Genomic DNA, 16,332 nt, shown 5'->3' with positions numbered 1-16,332 from the left:
TTGTGGAGAAGAGTGCCCAGCACGTCTTGGCAGGCATGGCCGGGTCACCCTGAGGAGCCTGGTGTGGTCAGCCTGGAGCACTGGAGTTACCACACCCTCCCTCTGCCCCGATGATGGTGTTGGAGGTGATCTCACACTTGTTTTTTTTTCTTTCTCCTCCAGACCAATGATGCCTTAGGAGCCACCTGGAACTGGCTGTACTTCATCCCCCTCATCATCATTGGATCCTTCTTCGTCCTCAACCTTGTCCTGGGAGTGCTGTCAGGGTAAGCAGAGTGGTCATTCTCTCTGGGCTGTGCCTGTCACACATCCCTCCATCCCCTCCAAACCCACTGCCCCACAGCAGGGCATTGCTCCCTGCCTGTGCTTGGTTCTTCCTCAACCTGGGGAGCTGGGAAAGGGACAGCCTTGGAGATATTTATTTTTACTGTCATTTCACCTGGCTGAAGACCTCCTGCTTTTGGTTCCTTGTGAGAAATGATCACTGGGGATCTTCTGGCTGCTTGGGACCTGCGAGAGGGGAGAGATATGGGGGTTTTGTGGAAATGTGTTTGGCTCCAGGCTGTTGGTGATGGGTTGGGATGGGTTTGGGGAGTGATACAGAGCACCAGGAGGATGTGCCCTGCACTGGTGGGCTGCAAGCTGGTGAGGACAGGGATGCTTGGGGTGCACGTGGATAAGCCCACAAGATAAGGATATAAGGACATAAGGATATAAGGATATAAGGATATAAGATAAGGAAGTAGGGACAAAGCAACTGTCCCTGTCCTGCACTTCCCAAGGGAAAGGGAGTTTTAATCCAAGCCTTTAAGCTGGGTTTGGAGACAAAACCTCTTCTTGTCTCCATGACAATGAACTGTGGTTGCACCAGCACATCCTCAGCTGCTGGCAGGGTTTGGTGAACAGTGATTGTGCCCTCTCCTGCACTGGGGGAAGGTGTGGGCTCCTCTGTTCTGACTGAAGCAGGTCATTTCTTAGCTAGTTATGCATCATGGCAAAATGCAGAAGTCATTGTAGTGCTGGTTTGGCCAGATGGAAAGCCCTCAGCTGCAAGGGTCAGGGTGGAGAATGGTCTTGGTCATCTCAATCACTTTCCTGAGTGTCCCTGGAAGTCCCAGTGTGATGATGGTGGGACTTCCTGATGATGGTCAGGAATTTCTAGAGTGGCAGGCTGGGGTCTGTTATTAGGCTGTACTTTTCCACCTCCCATTCTGGGGTCTGGCTGGGTCCAGAGGCTTCACTTTGCCTTGCGGAGAGGCAATTCTTATGGGGGATGAAGATATCCAAGCAGCCTTGGGTGGAATTTGTGCTTCTTATGCCACATCCAGCTTGGGCATTTGGGCAAAGTCCAGCGGGGTCTCAGGTCAAGCAGGAGCTTTCCTACAAAAGCCTGGAAAAGGGAAGTTAGGAAGATGAGAACCACGTTATTACAATGTTAGAGAATGTCAGCGTAGTGTGTTGTGTGGACACCGAGGCTTTTGGTGCTGGGGTGATGCTGAAAGCAGCTTGGGGACACAAACCAGACGCTGGCCAGAGGACCACAGTGGGGCTGGTGGGATGCCTGGCCATGCCCTGGCCCAGCTGGGTGTTTCCCTGCCCAAGGCAGCGTTCTCATGCCTGCTGGGTTGGATGCAGCTATCCAGGACTCTTCCCAGGCACCGGCTGGCATTTCCACTGTTTGTTTATTGTTAGTAGGGTTTGTACTGGGGAAAGATGCAAGTGGGTGGGTGGCTTAATTGGCAGCAGAGATGTTCTTGTGGCGTGGCAGATATCCAGGGTAAAGCAGGACTGCTCATCTCCCTGGTGGGCTCAGGTGCCAGCTGGGCTGTGCCACTCCATGGCAAGGCCACTGTCAGTGTCCCCCTGCCTGGGCACGGCCACATCCTCTGTGGCTCAGTGGATGCAGCATCTTGGCTAGGTGAATCATCCAAAAGTGCTGCTGGAGCCCTGGAGGAGCAGGACCTAAGGGCAGGAGCAGGTGCTTGTGCACACAAATGCTGAGTGCAGCAGGAAGGGCCTCACTCCTTGCTCTGTTTGCTGAACTCCTCTTGTTTTTAGCACTCACCACAATCCTCTCGTGCTGGAAGAGAGTTCTTGGCTCTGCTGGGGGATGGGAGGTGTGTGACCTTCCCATTGCCCAGCTCTCAGCTGGATGCACGGGCAGGGCCTGGCCAGATACCCCCCCGTGTGGCTGTGCTGAACTGAGAAGAGCTGGTCACTTTGGGAATGAGCTCCACAGAAACACCTCCACCTAAGGAATTATTTCCCTGGCAGTTACACCAGTGCCTCTGGGGAAGCCAGGCCGTGCTCAGCTGAAATCTTGGCCTCTGGGAGCCTCCTTGCAGAAAGCTGGCCCCACACGTAGCTTGCAAACTGCACCATCTGCATCACTGGATAACAAGGTCCACTCGGGATTTCCAGCATTCTCCTCAAGGTTCTCCTCAGGAGCTGCTGCTGAGCTGCTCTGCCCTCGCCTCATCTCAGCAGAGGCTCCCTCTGGGGAAACAGCCCAGCAGCCAGGGTGGGCCCCCAAGGAGGAGAGGCTGCAGGAGGACATTTGTGTGTTTCACTTGCCACCAGCAGAAGTTTGCCAGAGCCCAGATTTAGCAGCCTCCTGGTGCCGATGAGCATCTCCCCCAACAGTCAGTTCCCCAACTGTTAGGCTGAGGCATGACCTCTGTGATGTAAACAGCCTGGATCCATCTGCTCCTTGAGCACAAAGTATGTGGGAGAGGAAAAGAAATGATTTTCATCACAGGCAGGCTCCTCAGTTTTTCTCCCTAAATACGAACAGGCACACACGCACTGGAGTCGCATGCAGACTCTGTTAAGGGAGGATGGAGCTCCTCCAGGCAGGGTCTTGGAGAGCCAGTTCTGCTGTGGCTTTGGCATTTATTGCCATGTCTATTAACTTCCTCCCTCTATGGGTGCAATTATGGATCAATTAATTCTGACTGGAAGCAGGAAAAGATAAAAAAGTTGGCCCCGCTCCTCTTTGGGAGCAGGTACGGAGCCCAAGGAGATGTGACTGCTCAGCTTTTAAAGCTGCACGAGCTGCTGAGATAATCCTGCCAGAGGAGAGTCAGTGGGAGCCAGTGAGGATGGAGCATCCACTGAAATGCCATTTTCTACCTGAAGCTGCCATGTGGCCTGAAGAATTGCCTGTGCTGGAGATTTGCAAAGATCTGCCCTCCCTTTTTTTTTGTGAAATTGTTCAGTTTTGGGGTTGTTTTTTTTTCCTCAGCTGCTTCTCACATAAAACAATTTGAATGTGTGTGTTTGGGCTCTGTCTCCGGAGCAGCAGAGACCTGATGATAGCCACACTGCCCTGTCCCTGCTGCTGGTGTCATGTGCCAGTGGCAGCAGTGCTACCCCAGGAGGGGCCACAGCCTGAGGACTCATCAGAGCTTCAGTACAGAACAGGCTGCATTTTGACTGTTTCCCACCTCCCTTTCCACAGCCTCTGCAGAAAAAATTTGGTTTGCAATCACCCTCCTCCATTCATTGCAGCATCATCCTTCTGCTGAGAGCTGGGAGACTCCATCCCCATATCCAAATCTTGCTCATCCAGCCCCTTTCCAGGGTGTCAGAGTGGAAGGAGATGCTGCCTGGCTCTCAGGCCAGCCAAGGAGACCTCTGGAAGCTAACAGCAGAGCAAGAAGTCGAGCACAATGGCAAGAAAAATGAAATCTATCTGCCTTGTACCAAACAAGAGAGTAATTTAAATCCTCCTAATTGCTTCCACTCATCCTGGTGATGTTAAGTCTTTTCTCCCTTTAAGTCTTTTCTGCCCCCCACCCCCAGCTCTTACACTGAGCCTTTGAAAGAAACGACTAATGTTATAATTAAAGGATCAAATTGGCAAGATTTCTTTGTCTTAAGATCTTTCTTTCAGGTTGGGTTAGCACTGCGTTTGCAGTCTCCGGAGAGTTTTCTTCAGTTCCTTCAGGAGCCTTCTGCACCATCTTCTGAAATCTTTTCACTTCAGTTAATTTGAATTTTTTTCCCCATCCAATTTGGATGCATAACAAACGATGAATAAAATTAAGTTTTGTAGCAATTAATAATAAGGGTGTTGAGGGACAAGTGTACATTTTCAATGGAAAGAGGGTTCTTTTTTCCAGCTCCACACAAAAACCTGGACCCCACACAGCTGAGCGGGATGTGTTGCTTTGAAGCCAAAAACATTGGGAAGAGGATTAATGTCTCAAAGATTCCTGGAAGGAGAAGTGGTGAGCATGCAGAAAATACAGGAAAGCTTGTGGGGAGATGATAAATTCCCAGCAAGATGTGAACAAAAAAATTTCTTTGCTGTAAGAATGGTCAGGCATTGGACCAGGCTGCCCAGGAAGGTAGTGGGATCACCATCCTTGGAAGTGTTCAAAAAACATGTGGATGTGACATTTAGGGACATTCTTAGTGGTGAAAATGGTGGATTTGAGGATCTTCAGCTTTTCCAACCTGAATGACTCTGTGATTCTGCACCCAAGAATTTTGGATTTGGAAGTACGAAAGCTTGGAACCATCACGTTGGCTTTTCCCTGGAATGGTTGTAGGATCTCAGGGCGTGGCTGGGATGAGATGTGCAATGTCTGCACTTGTGTTGTGCTTGGAAACTCAGTGGCTGAGACCCCTTTTGAAGGGAGGAATGGGTGCCACACGGGGAGGGGGCAGTGATGCCCCTCCCAGGCCCCCCAGCACCACCATGAGTGATGCCCACGCTCCTCACTTGGTTCTGGGGATGCTCCTTGTCATCACTGTGGTCTTTGGGCACAGGCCAGGCAGAGGAGTCTGGGGGACCTTCATCTCTATTCAGCAGGCAGGTGGGCATCCATATTCATGCCTCTCTGCCGTGCTCTGCTGGGCCACCTTTCTGCCAAGGGCTCCAAGCCCCGTGCAAACAAGCTGCCTGACAAGAGGCGTGCGTGGCTGCTGTGCTGGATCCTCTGCTGCTACAGGGAATAATGACTCCTCTTACAGCCAGCTGGGTGAGAAGGGAAAAAAAAGGATTAAAAAATCCACAACAAAAAGATGACTCGCTGACTTTCCCCTTTGATTTCTCCTGGCAAATTATTTGCCAGCATGTCTCCGCCGCTTCAAAATTGCTCTTATTCCTGCCTCCTTGCAAATCTGCTCCGTGGACTGCCTGTGGTCTGCGGGCTGTGGGTGAAAAGGCTCCGTTTTGATCCTCTCAACAAGGCACTCAGCAGACAGTGCTTGCTTACAGATTGCTTTGGGAGCTGTTTGTTCCAGATTATGGTAATTTCTGTCCTCCTGGTTGATGGCAGCAATCGCGTGGCTCCACAGATTTGAGCCAGCGGATGGCTTCGGAGATGCCCAGTTCCTCCAGGAGCAGCCCCACCCTGGCAAGGGGGTGCTGGGCACTGCTGTTGGGTGAAGAAGGTGTTGACTGGAGTGCTGGAAGCTCCTGGGAAGTTTAATGTGATGAAAGGTTGAAAATTGAAGTGGGGTTTTCTTTCCGTACTACATCTCACCTGCAGCACTGACCACACACCTTTCATCTGCGGATCGCTGTCACATGCAAAAGGAGACTATAAAGATCTTCTCTGCTTACAGAGGGGATAAAAACTGGAACATAGGAGGGAAAGGGAGGAGTGACATTTTCCCAGCACTGCATGAGCCAGTGGGAGTGATTGTGAACAAAGCCCGGGGCTCTTGAAGCATTGAAGCTGCGCTGCTTATGCCAGCCCTGCCTGATAAGAGTGAAGCACAATCTCCAGCTCCCATCTCTGCTCCTTGCTGCTGGGGCTGCCAGACCCTCTGCCACCCTTCTGCAGCTTCTTTGCAGCGTGGGCTGAGCGTGCTATTGCTGCCTTTGGTGCAGCATTGCAGAGTTCTCTGGGCAGTGGGACAGCAATGCAAACCTCAGCGGTGTTATCCTTGGAAAAATGATGAAATTGAGTTTACAGCTAGAATGTCTGTGGCTCTCTTCTCTGCCGTGGTTGATGCAGCCCAGAACCCTGCTGGCTTTCTTTGCTGCAGCAGCACACTGCTCACTCATACTGAGCTCATCCCTGGGCCCTGCAGGTCCCTTTCCACAGAGCTGCTCCCCAGCTGGGTACATCCCAGCCTGTGCTGCCCTCCTGGATTTTGTTTTCCCATGTCCAAGACCTTACATTTGAATCAGAGAATGGCCTGGGTTGGAAAGGACCTAGTAAAGATCATCTCATTCCAATTCTCCTGCCATGGAGAAGGACACTTTCCCTAGACCAGGTTGTTCCAAGCCCCATCCAGCCTTGAACACTTCCAGGGATGGGGCAGCCACAGCTTCTCTTCATGAGATTCTCATTAGCCCATCCTTCCAGCCTGATCAGGTCTTCCGGCAGGATTGTTCTCCCTTCTGAACTCTCCACTTCCACACTCAGTTTGGTATCAGCACACTTGGCCTTGGAGAAATCCAGGTGGACAACCACAAGTTTTCCACAAGGTAGAAGGTATCAGCATCTGCCCCTTCTTAAAAGGGACAGTGATGTGATGGGTCACTTCAGGGCTGGCATCTCCCAGCTCCTTCCCGTTTTACCCTTCCATGTCACCAACAGCTTGTCAGCTTTCCCCTCCCCAGCTCGTGTGAGTGCCAGTGCTCTGTAAATGTGCTCTGCTCAGCAGCTCTGTCACACCCTCACACCCTGGTGACACAGAGCTCCTGCCCCACTGCACGGAGCCGATCAGAGCTGATGGACAGGCAGTACAAGAAATGGGCTGCTGCTGGTTGCCTTTCTTTTTGTGCCCCTTCTCCTTCAAGTTCAGAGCAAGGCTTTATTGAGATGGCACAGCTTTGTTATGGAATCACAGAAAGGTTTGGCTTGGAAGGGACCTTTAAAGGCCATCTGGTCCTATGACCGTGTTCACAGGGGTTTGAGGATCTGACTCCATGTTTCAGAAGGCTTGATTTATTTATGATATGTATTATATTTAAACTATACTAAAAGAATAGAAGAAAGGATTTCATCAGAAGGCTAGCTAAGAACAGAATAGAAAAGAATGATAACAAAGGTTTGTGGCTCAGACTCTCTCTGTCCAAGCCAGCTGACCGTGATTGGCCATTAATTAGAAACAACTCTATGAGACCAATCACAGATGCACCTGTTGCATTCCACAGCAGCAGATAATCAATGTTTACATTTTGTTCCTGAGGCCTCTCAGCTTCTCAGGAGGAAAAATCCTAAGGAAAGGATTTTTCATAAAAGATGTCTGTGACATGGTCCAACCCCATGCCATGAGAAGGGACATCTTCAACCAGACCAGTTGCGCAGAGCTCCACCCAGCCTGGCCTTGAATCTTCTCTGGCACTTCAAGTGAACTTAAACCAAGCAATTACCCTCACTGAAAAACCTGTGATCTCCTTCAAAGCAGGCACCCAAGCCCTGCAGAGGTTTTGGTGCCTTTTGGACGCCCTGCTGCTGCCTCTGCCGTGGGTTCAGTGCAATAATCCCAGTCTGCAGTGGCAGTGCTGCTGTCACTGTGTGTTTAAACTCAGGTTACAGGCTGCTCCATCAGTTCAACACTCTCACTTCAGTTCCTGTACACCTCCTGGGTAAATACCATCTGATCCCCCCCATTTGCAACTGCCTCAGCTGTGTTTGCCACACCGTCTGTTGTCACTTCTGTCCCATAACCACCTCTGACACCCTCCTGGAGGCTCAGAGGCTGTTTTTCCTCAGATTGTGGTGCTCAGACCTGAAGTGGAGCCATGAGCCAAGACCTGAGGAGAGCAGTGGTGTTACCTGATGTCTTACAGATGGTCTCTCTTGTTATGCATCCCATTATGTTTGGGGTTTTATTCATAGCAGAGTGGTGCTGCTGCCTCACCCTCAGTGTGTAATCTGGTATTTCCCTGATTTCCATCCTGTCCTTTCTGCTGCCTCAAGCTGTTTTAAGGCCAATTTGATAACTGGTTTGCTGGAAATCATCTTTATAATAGAGGCAAGAGGTGATGAATTGATGGCTTTGAAGATAGATGGTTTGTTGTTTCAAAGCATGGAGGCCACAACATTGATGTGATCAGCGCTACTTGCCTGCTTTGAACTCAAAGATGGTCTAAAATGTAGAAAAAAATGGATTGCAGTGGCTGTGGTAGTCTTTTCTCTTAACTTGTTTTTGGTTCTTGGTTTTCTTGTAATTGGTTGTTTGGGTTTTTTCCTATTTTCTTGTGTTTTGTTTTTGTTTTTTTTCAAGAGGGGACCCATTTTTATGCCAGATGCTTCCATGAGTGTTTCTCCCCTTAAAACCAGACTTGAGTTTTCCAGTCCTTAGGCAGGGACCCTATGGGGAAACACCATCCAGGGCTCTTTTCAGGGCAGAATTTGGCCATCCCAGGTGATGTAACCCCAAGAGAGCAGGAGCAGACCCTTCAATGGGAGACGGCACCCGCTCTCTGGGCGATGCGAGGCTGCCCTGCCTGTGACTTGGAGCCTTCCCAAGCGTTGTCAGTCACCATGGCTGGCCCTGTTCTCACTCACACACAGTATTATCTCTACCCGTTTGCTGCTGCAAATTGGCTCTGAGCAATCCTTGATCTGTCAGCATCGCCTACCCACTCTCAGATGTCACCAGCCCCCGCTGCTGCCCTGCTTGGGAACGTGTCTCTTGAAATGTAATAATTCATTAACTCGAGATTAACTTTTTTTTTATTCTCCCCCCCCCTCCCCTTTCTGCCACCTTTTCCTCCTTCTAATGGACAAAAGCAATTAAGCTCCATTAGGGATCAAGTGAGTGGGAAGTGGCTCCCTCAGAGACGCTGCCACAGCTGCATGAACCCTGTCCCTGAGTGTGTGTGGCACCAGCCTCCAGTAAATTAGTGCTCCATGAGCAAAAGGGCTGCCTCAGGAAAAGGGGGAGAGTGCTGCTTGATGAGCACCTTTTCCAATGCCCCCATTCCCCTCTGCAGGAAGAGGTGGCCTGAGGCTCAGCTGGTCCTTCTGGGTGGCTTCCACTGGGGGCACATGATGCTGGTTTCTCTTGCCACGCAGCACAAGGAGCTGGAGGACAGAGGGATGGGCAAGCAGGAGGCAGCAGAGAGTGGCCAGGTTCCCAGCTGATACACGTCAGGAGGAGCTTCCCAAGTTCTCCCAGGTGCACACAAGCTGAGAGAGCTGGGGTGTGACCGTGTTCACAGGGGTCTGAAGATGAGGGAAGAGACAAGGATCTGACTCCATATTTCAGAAGGCTTGATTTATTATTTTATGATATATATTACATGAAAACTATACTAAAAGAATAGAAGAAAGGATTTCATCAGAAGGCCAGCTAAGAATAGAATCAGAAGGAATGAATAACAAAGGCTCTATCGGACTCTCTGTCCGAGCCAGCTGACTGTGATTGGCCATTAATTAGAAACATCCAACATGGACCAATCACAGATGCACCTGTTGCATTCCACAGCAGCAGATAATCAATGTTTACATTTTGTTCCTGAGGCCTTTCAACTTCTCAGGAGGAAAACTCCTAAGGAAAGGATTTTTCATAAAGATGTCTGTGACACTGGGGTTGTTCAGCCTGGAATGGAGAAAGCTCTGGGGAGACCTTAGAGCTCCTTCCAGGACCTAAAGAGGCTTCAAGAGAGCTGGAGAGGGACTTTGGACAAGGCCATGTAGTTATAAGACAAGGGGGAATGGCTACCCACTGCCAGAGAGCAGGGTTGGATTAGATATTGGGGACAAATTTCTGCCTGTGAGGGTGGTGGAGCCCTGGCACAGGGTGCCCAGAAAAGTTGTGGTTTCCCCATCCTTGGAATGTTCAAGGCCAGGTTGGATGGGACTCTCAGCAGCCTGGGGTAGTGGAGGGTGTCCCTGTCCATGGCAAGGAATGTGATGGTCTTTAGGGCCCCTTCAAACCCAAATCACTCTAGGATTTGGTATCTATGGGGTCTGGGAAAAGTGCTGCCAAGGCTGCCGTGGAATTATGGCCCGTGGGGCAGAGCTGGGAGGACCAGAGGACAGGAAACTTCCCCATTGCCTCTGGCTCCAAACAGCATTTTCTCATTCCTTGACATCCCAAATTTGCAAACAAAGGGTGGTGAGGGGTGATTGCACAGCCAGAATGCTCCTGCCTTTCCTCCAGCTAGAGCAAGGAGGCATGGCATACCCAAAACCGCGAGTGCATTTCACTCTTGGCTGAGGAGGTCCTCATCCCCATCTCCTCCCACCCTCCTTCCCTTCACTTAGGCTGATTTTTCTCCCCCTTGCCTTTTGTTTCCCCGCCCCGCTTCCCTGCCCCAGGAAGAAAGTCTCATTTCAGTGTGAAAGGCAGTGCTGGAGGGGGAGTCATTTGTCACTTAATGCCGGAGCGGCAGGAAACTGCACCTTCCTGGGGTGGAATGAAAAGCGCTTGGATTGTCTGGGGATCTTAAACAAGAGATGCAGGGAACATTCCGGGCTTTCCACACAAACACACTCACACACACACACATGCAGAAGCCCACACAGCATCAGGGTGTAATAGCTCAGCTGGGGTAATGCACTTGAACACTCTCTGCAGCAGACAGAGCAGCTCTTTCCGTTCTTTGGAATAGTTTTTGTTTTTCTGAGGCCTGAGATTGCTGCTGGTCTCTGGGGAGAGAGATGTTCCTCTCACAGAGAGAACAGTGCCATTTGCTCTCTGTAATCACGCTTCTCTCTGAGCATCCTGGGACCAGGAAGGGGCTGAGGGCATGGGATAGAGTTCTGTAGGTGCAGGGAGTCTGTGCTGGTCATCACACCTGGACAGCTCTTGTGAGACCCTGTCATCCAGAGGAGGATAGCCATGTCTCAAGTCCTGGGAGAATACTCCAAGGAGAGGCTGGAAAGGAAAAGGATTCAGAGAAGGAGGTGAAAGCAAGACAGGACCTTCCCTCCTCCATCCCCTCAGTGCCTCCTCACTCACAGTGCCCAGATTTTATTCCCTGAAGGGACACACAGAAGCTGAGCTGGCTCTGGAGTTGGGTGGCACTGGGATCATCCTCCCTGAGTGGCATCAGCTCCCAGCTGGAGCATGCAGGACTGAGCAACCAAGCAGGGAGTTTGCTCACATCCACCCAGTGCTGCTTTTCTCCTCCCTGATCCTTCACCCATCCTCTGGCCATGCTTTGGCTGGGGGTACCCATGCACATCCCCAACACCCACCTTGGTCCCTGCTTCCTGTGCCGTGGCTCCCCGGCCCCCTGGGCATCCTGCTGCCCCTCGGGCCTGCTCTCAGCCCTCCCTTCTGCCCTTCCCCAGGGAGTTTGCCAAAGAGAGAGAGCGCGTGGAGAACCGCCGAGCCTTCATGAAGCTGCGGCGGCAGCAGCAGATCGAGCGGGAGCTCAACGGCTACCGGGCGTGGATAGACAAAGCGGGTAAAGGACGGTGCCCAGGGGACATCTGGGGGGACAGCACACTGCTGCTCATGTGGGCTGGTGGGGATACAAAGGAATCCCTGAGTTCTGAAGTGTCCAAGGTGCCCAAGGTGATGTTGAGTGTATGGGTGAGGTTGGTCCCGCCAGGCTGCAGGCAAGGACATCACCAGCCTCCGGTGAGTCCTCGTGCTCTGTGGCATGAAATTGTCACATTCTGTACACAAACACACTGCATCTGCAGGGAGGCTGTGAGCAACAGGGTGTCAGCTGTGCTGTGCAATGGTTTCGTCTCTCCCAGCGTTTGCTGGAGTCCCCTGCAGTGGTGGGCAGTGGGAAAGAAGAGCAGTCAGCAGGGAGAAGGGTTTTCCAGTTAAATCTCCTCCTGGAGCCATCTGGAGGGGATGAACTTACTGGTTCCTACCCCGGGGCTCCTGGACCTGGACTGGGGGTGGTGGAAGTTCCAGGCTTCCTCCTGACACCAGGCATGACAGCCCGTGGGTGTTGGTTCCCAAACTGCCACAGCCCATGTCCTTGCTTGCTCCTCCTAGGAATGAGGCCAGTGCATTCAGCTCTGGGAAGGGAGGATTTACACTTTCATCCAGTGTTCAGACTTGTAAAACATGGGTGTCTTCAAATGAGTCCTGAGCACCAGACGTCAGTTTTAGCCCTGGGCTGGGTTGATTGAGCCCCTGACCTGCTTAGAGATTTCAACTTCTTTCATGAGCTTAATGACAGTGTAGGGAGAAGGGCTGATCACAAGTAATTCTCTTTTCTGATGCAATATTTGATAGCTGACACTTGTCACCCTCCAGAATTTGCTTTTGGACCCTTAACCAATACTTGGTAAGAGTTTGCAGAGCCAGCCTCTGGGCTGGGGGAAATTCTTAAGTAGCAGGCAGTGACGTGTGATAGTGCCTTGTCTCCTGATGCTGAACTGTGTGTTTTGCGTAGAGGAAGTCATGCTGGCTGAAGAGAACAAAAATTCGGGGACCTCAGCCTTAGATGGTAAGACCAGCAATGCCCTTAAAATCTGCCTGCCCTTCCTTCTGCCTGCCTGGAGCTGGAGGCTCAGACCCTCCAGCTGTGATGGGGAGGCCCCAGTGGGGTCTGCAGCCCAAGAGAGGGGTGAGGGGAGGTAGATTGGCCCCCTAACTCCTGAGACAGCGTGGATGCTGTGTCTGATCCCACACAAGGGACAGCTCTGGAGTAGCATCACCTGGGTCTCTTTGTCCTGTTACCAGACCTGAGTTCTGACCACCAGGTCCTGATCCAACGGGCTGGCTATGGTCAGAGTTGGGCCACTGAGACTCCAACAGCTGTTCCTCTTGCCTTGCCAGTGCTCAGGAGAGCCACCATCAAGCGGAACCGCACGGATGCCATGTCGGGTGACGAGCACTGTGTCGACATCGCCTCCGTGGGCGAGCGGAGGCTGGCGCAGAGGAGACGTCTCAATCCAACCTTGGGTCAGTGCAGTCTGCAGCTTGCTCCCCCCAAACCTCTGTCAGCTGGTTGGGCTCCCAGAGCCCCACCCATCGCGTGGAGAGTGTCACAAACCAGACATCTCTGCTAGTTTAGCAGTGAACCTCCTGCTGCCACATAAAAATTCTCCGGATGCGTTGCGCCCCATAAGAGCAATGTCCTGTCTCATATCACAGGAGAGACTGGAGCATCCAACTCCTTGTTCCCCTTCTTTTTCCCTTTAGGCAACCCCTCGAGTAACTCTGGCCTCAAAGGTGCCAGGGTGGACGGTGCCTCCTACTTGCGGCACAAGGAGCGGCTGCTGCGCATCTCCGTGCGCCACATGGTCAAATCCCAGGTCTTCTACTGGATCGTCCTGAGCCTGGTGGCTCTCAACACTGCCTGCGTGGCCATCGTCCATCACAACCAGCCAGCCTGGCTCACCCACTTCCTCTGTGAGTGCCTGGCCTTGGTGCGGGTGGGAGAGCATTGCAGCATGCCTATTGCCGGCTGGAGGCTCTTTATAAATCACAAATGGGACAGGACTGCTGGGAACATGCCTTGAGCTGTTTGATTTTCCAGCATCAGTCTCATTCCATGGTTATGACAATGGGAAGATGCCACCAGCTCACATCTCAGGCAGCAGACAAAGAACTTAATGTTACAACTTACTTTATAAGTTTTCTGACCAATCCCACAAAGCAAAAGCACATTGACAGTAGTTCTATCCAGCCACTGTAAGCACACGTACTTTTGGTTGTACAATGCTTGCTTATTTCGAATACAATACCTGCTTGTGAGCCTTAAAACACAATGCACAGAGCTCTATTATTAAGCTTCAAACTTCCTAATATCTTGCTAGATAAACTTTTCTGTAGCTTAGAGAGTTATTCTAGACAAGCATTAATACACGGACCGTTGTTCTATTTGTCCTTGCTTTTTCACTTCTTAAATAATTTTTCTGCTGACCTATCTCATGGCTGCTGCTTAGCTCTAATCACAGTTCTACTGCCTCTGGGGCTTGCCTTTTGCAGCTTTCCCAAAACCCTCTAATTTTGTGGATTCCCACAATTTCCCCCTCTCTGTTCACCTAAAAAGAAACTTTCATAATCGCGTCATTTATTACTTGCGTTTCGTAGCCACAGTTGTGCTGGTGTGGAGCTGGGTGGGGAATAACCCCAGCTCCATCCATTGTTGATAACAAAGACCATGTAGAGGTGTTTAATTCAGCTTTGCCCTTGGCTCCATGGCCACTGAGGGATGTCTCAGCCTTGTGAGCAAACACGGAGGAGTTGTGCTGCCTCTGTGTCCTTCAGGTCTGACGTCATGAGAGAGAAACACTGCCAGTCTCTGTGGAGTTTATCCCAAAATTGTGAGCAGTGGTGATGGAAAGTTTGCTGGAGAACCACCTTGGAATGTGCACAAGCCATTGCTGGAAAGGTGTAAATTTGCAGGGATGGGACTGGTCGTGGCAGAATAACCTGGTTGAAATCCTTGTGCAGAGCATGGTGAGGGAATCCCAGGCTTGGAGATTCCCAGTTATGGAGCCTCCCTGAGCCCAGCACAGCCAGAGCACAAGGTCAGGTCTCAGAAGCACTGCATCTTTAGGGACACTACATCTTTATGGTGTAGTGTCCTTAAAGGACACTGCAGTGTGGGCTACTGCAGAGCAGCATGGTTAGCCCCACATGTGTCACTCCTGAGCTGCTGCAGTGGGGACAGTGCTGCTTTCTCAGATGTGTTATTCTTCCTCACCTTGAAAATGTCCCTGTCGAGCCCCAGCTCTACCCAAATCTGCAGCAGTAGGCTCAGGCCTGTCAGGCTTCCAGCATGCTGCAGCGTGGTGTGGCAGCTGGTCATGGTGAGAAGCATCTTCTGGGAAAGGTGAAGAGCCAGGCTCTTGCCTGCTAAATGTTCATAAAATAGCTGGAAAGGCTTTTCACTGGCTCTGGGCTGTTTGGCTCTGTTTCCCTGGCCAAATTCCAGCCATGCAATGATTTTAATCCAGGTTGATAATATTCCCCTCCAGTGTCCTGTGGTTGATGCCTTTGTAGGTTTAATGCCAAAGAGCTGCACTGCTCCATGCTGGCCATGTCTGGTCCTGTCAATCCCCTGGGACACTGGTGCCTCTTCCCTGAATGATTAACTCATGGGCCTGATGCTCTGTTACATACAGAGGTTTAGCTCCTCACGGACCAAATTCCCTCATCCCAAACCCTGAGAGTTTGGGGATGCAGCGTGGTCCTTGACTTGTTCCATCTCTGTGGTGTGCTGAATGCTCAGCTGGTGGGTGCATGCAGCATGCTCCCACACACCTCAGTGCCTCCAGCACGCTTGGGTTTTGTCTTCCAGACTATGCAGAGTTCCTGTTTCTTGGGCTCTTCCTTCTGGAGATGTCCTTGAAGATGTACGGGATGGGGCCACGCCTTTACTTCCATTCTTCCTTCAACTGCTTCGACTGTGGGGTGAGCGGCCCCAGGGATGCTGGGCGTGTGGGGGGAGATATTTGGCAGGGCTCTGCAATGCAAGACTCCAAGGGGGAGATTGGGATGGCCCTCACAGTGGTCAGGGAGCACTTTCTGCCAGGACAGCCTGAGACACCAGGTCCTGGACAGGGTGGTGGGTGCCTCATCTTTGGGGATGTTAAAATTCCCTGCAGCAGCCCATCCTGAGTCTTTGACTTGTGGCTGTGTCTGCTTCTCAGGTCACAGTGGGAAGCATCTTCGAAGTGGTTTGGGCTATATTCAGACCAGGAACCTCTTTTGGGATCAGTGTCCTACGAGCTCTTCGTCTCCTGAGGATATTTAAAATAACCAAGTGCGTACTCACCGTCAGTGCCTGTTACCCTGTCTCAGACTGTGGCTGCAGCCCAGATCCAGTCCCTCCTGCTCTCCAGCATCACTGGCAGTGCTCCAGCAATATCTGTTTTCTAGGTACTGGGCATCCCTGAGGAATTTAGTGGTCTCGCTGATGAGCTCCATGAAATCTATTATCAGTCTGCTCTTCCTCCTCTTCCTCTTCATTGTAGTCTTTGCCCTGCTGGGAATGCAGCTGTTTGGAGGCAGGTATGTCATTTCAAGGCTGAGGAACAGGGGTTTCTTGGTGTTATAGCCAAGTGAGGACACCCTCTACAGGGGCCCAGCAAGACTGTACCTTCCCCCTCCATGTCCTCCCACACAAAAATCCCTGCTCAAGGGCTGCCTTTGGGCTGTGTGGGCTCTTCTAGCCAGGAGACCTTCTGGCTTCTGGCACCAAATGCTCAGGAGACCTTTTTTAGAGTGGGGAAAGGTCCTGCTAAAGACAACTGGTAGCACAGCAGCAGTCAGGGGTTTGGTGACCTTGGCATTTCACCCACCTGGTTCCCTTTGCAGGTTTAATTTCATGGATGGGACTCCCTCGGCCAACTTTGACACCTTCCCTGCAGCCATCATGACGGTGTTCCAGGTAGGAGCTGGGCTGCCAGGAGACCCAAGCCAAGGGACTTGGCACCACCTGGTTTCTCCCCCATGGCTGGGAGGGGCTCTTTACACCAAACAAATTCC

At 51.5% G+C, this 16,332-nt stretch overlaps 1 protein-coding gene across 5 annotated transcripts in view; it reads left to right on the top strand.

Annotated features, from left to right (window-relative positions):
* The window catches only part of CACNA1E (calcium voltage-gated channel subunit alpha1 E), a 153,794-nt gene that overhangs the window by 88,397 nt on the left and 49,065 nt on the right, over nucleotides 1-16,332 (top strand). For all 5 annotated transcript variants that reach the window (XM_058029920.1, XM_058029921.1, XM_058029916.1 and 2 more), the window contains exons 9-17: nucleotides 163-266; nucleotides 11,217-11,332; nucleotides 12,284-12,337; nucleotides 12,670-12,795; nucleotides 13,036-13,245; nucleotides 15,143-15,255; nucleotides 15,495-15,607; nucleotides 15,724-15,855; nucleotides 16,162-16,234. In XM_058029920.1, the coding sequence (XP_057885903.1) occupies nucleotides 163-266; nucleotides 11,217-11,332; nucleotides 12,284-12,337; nucleotides 12,670-12,795; nucleotides 13,036-13,245; nucleotides 15,143-15,255; nucleotides 15,495-15,607; nucleotides 15,724-15,855; nucleotides 16,162-16,234 (1,041 nt within the window). The remainder of the gene's footprint in view (nucleotides 1-162; nucleotides 267-11,216; nucleotides 11,333-12,283; nucleotides 12,338-12,669; nucleotides 12,796-13,035; nucleotides 13,246-15,142; nucleotides 15,256-15,494; nucleotides 15,608-15,723; nucleotides 15,856-16,161; nucleotides 16,235-16,332) is intronic.

The sequence above is a fragment of the Melospiza georgiana genome, chromosome 9 (assembly GCF_028018845.1).
Source record: "Melospiza georgiana isolate bMelGeo1 chromosome 9, bMelGeo1.pri, whole genome shotgun sequence".
NCBI classification, from domain to species: Eukaryota; Metazoa; Chordata; class Aves; order Passeriformes; family Passerellidae; genus Melospiza; species Melospiza georgiana.
Note: the sequence above shows the minus strand (reverse complement) of the source record. Positions and strands in the feature narration are given on the sequence as shown.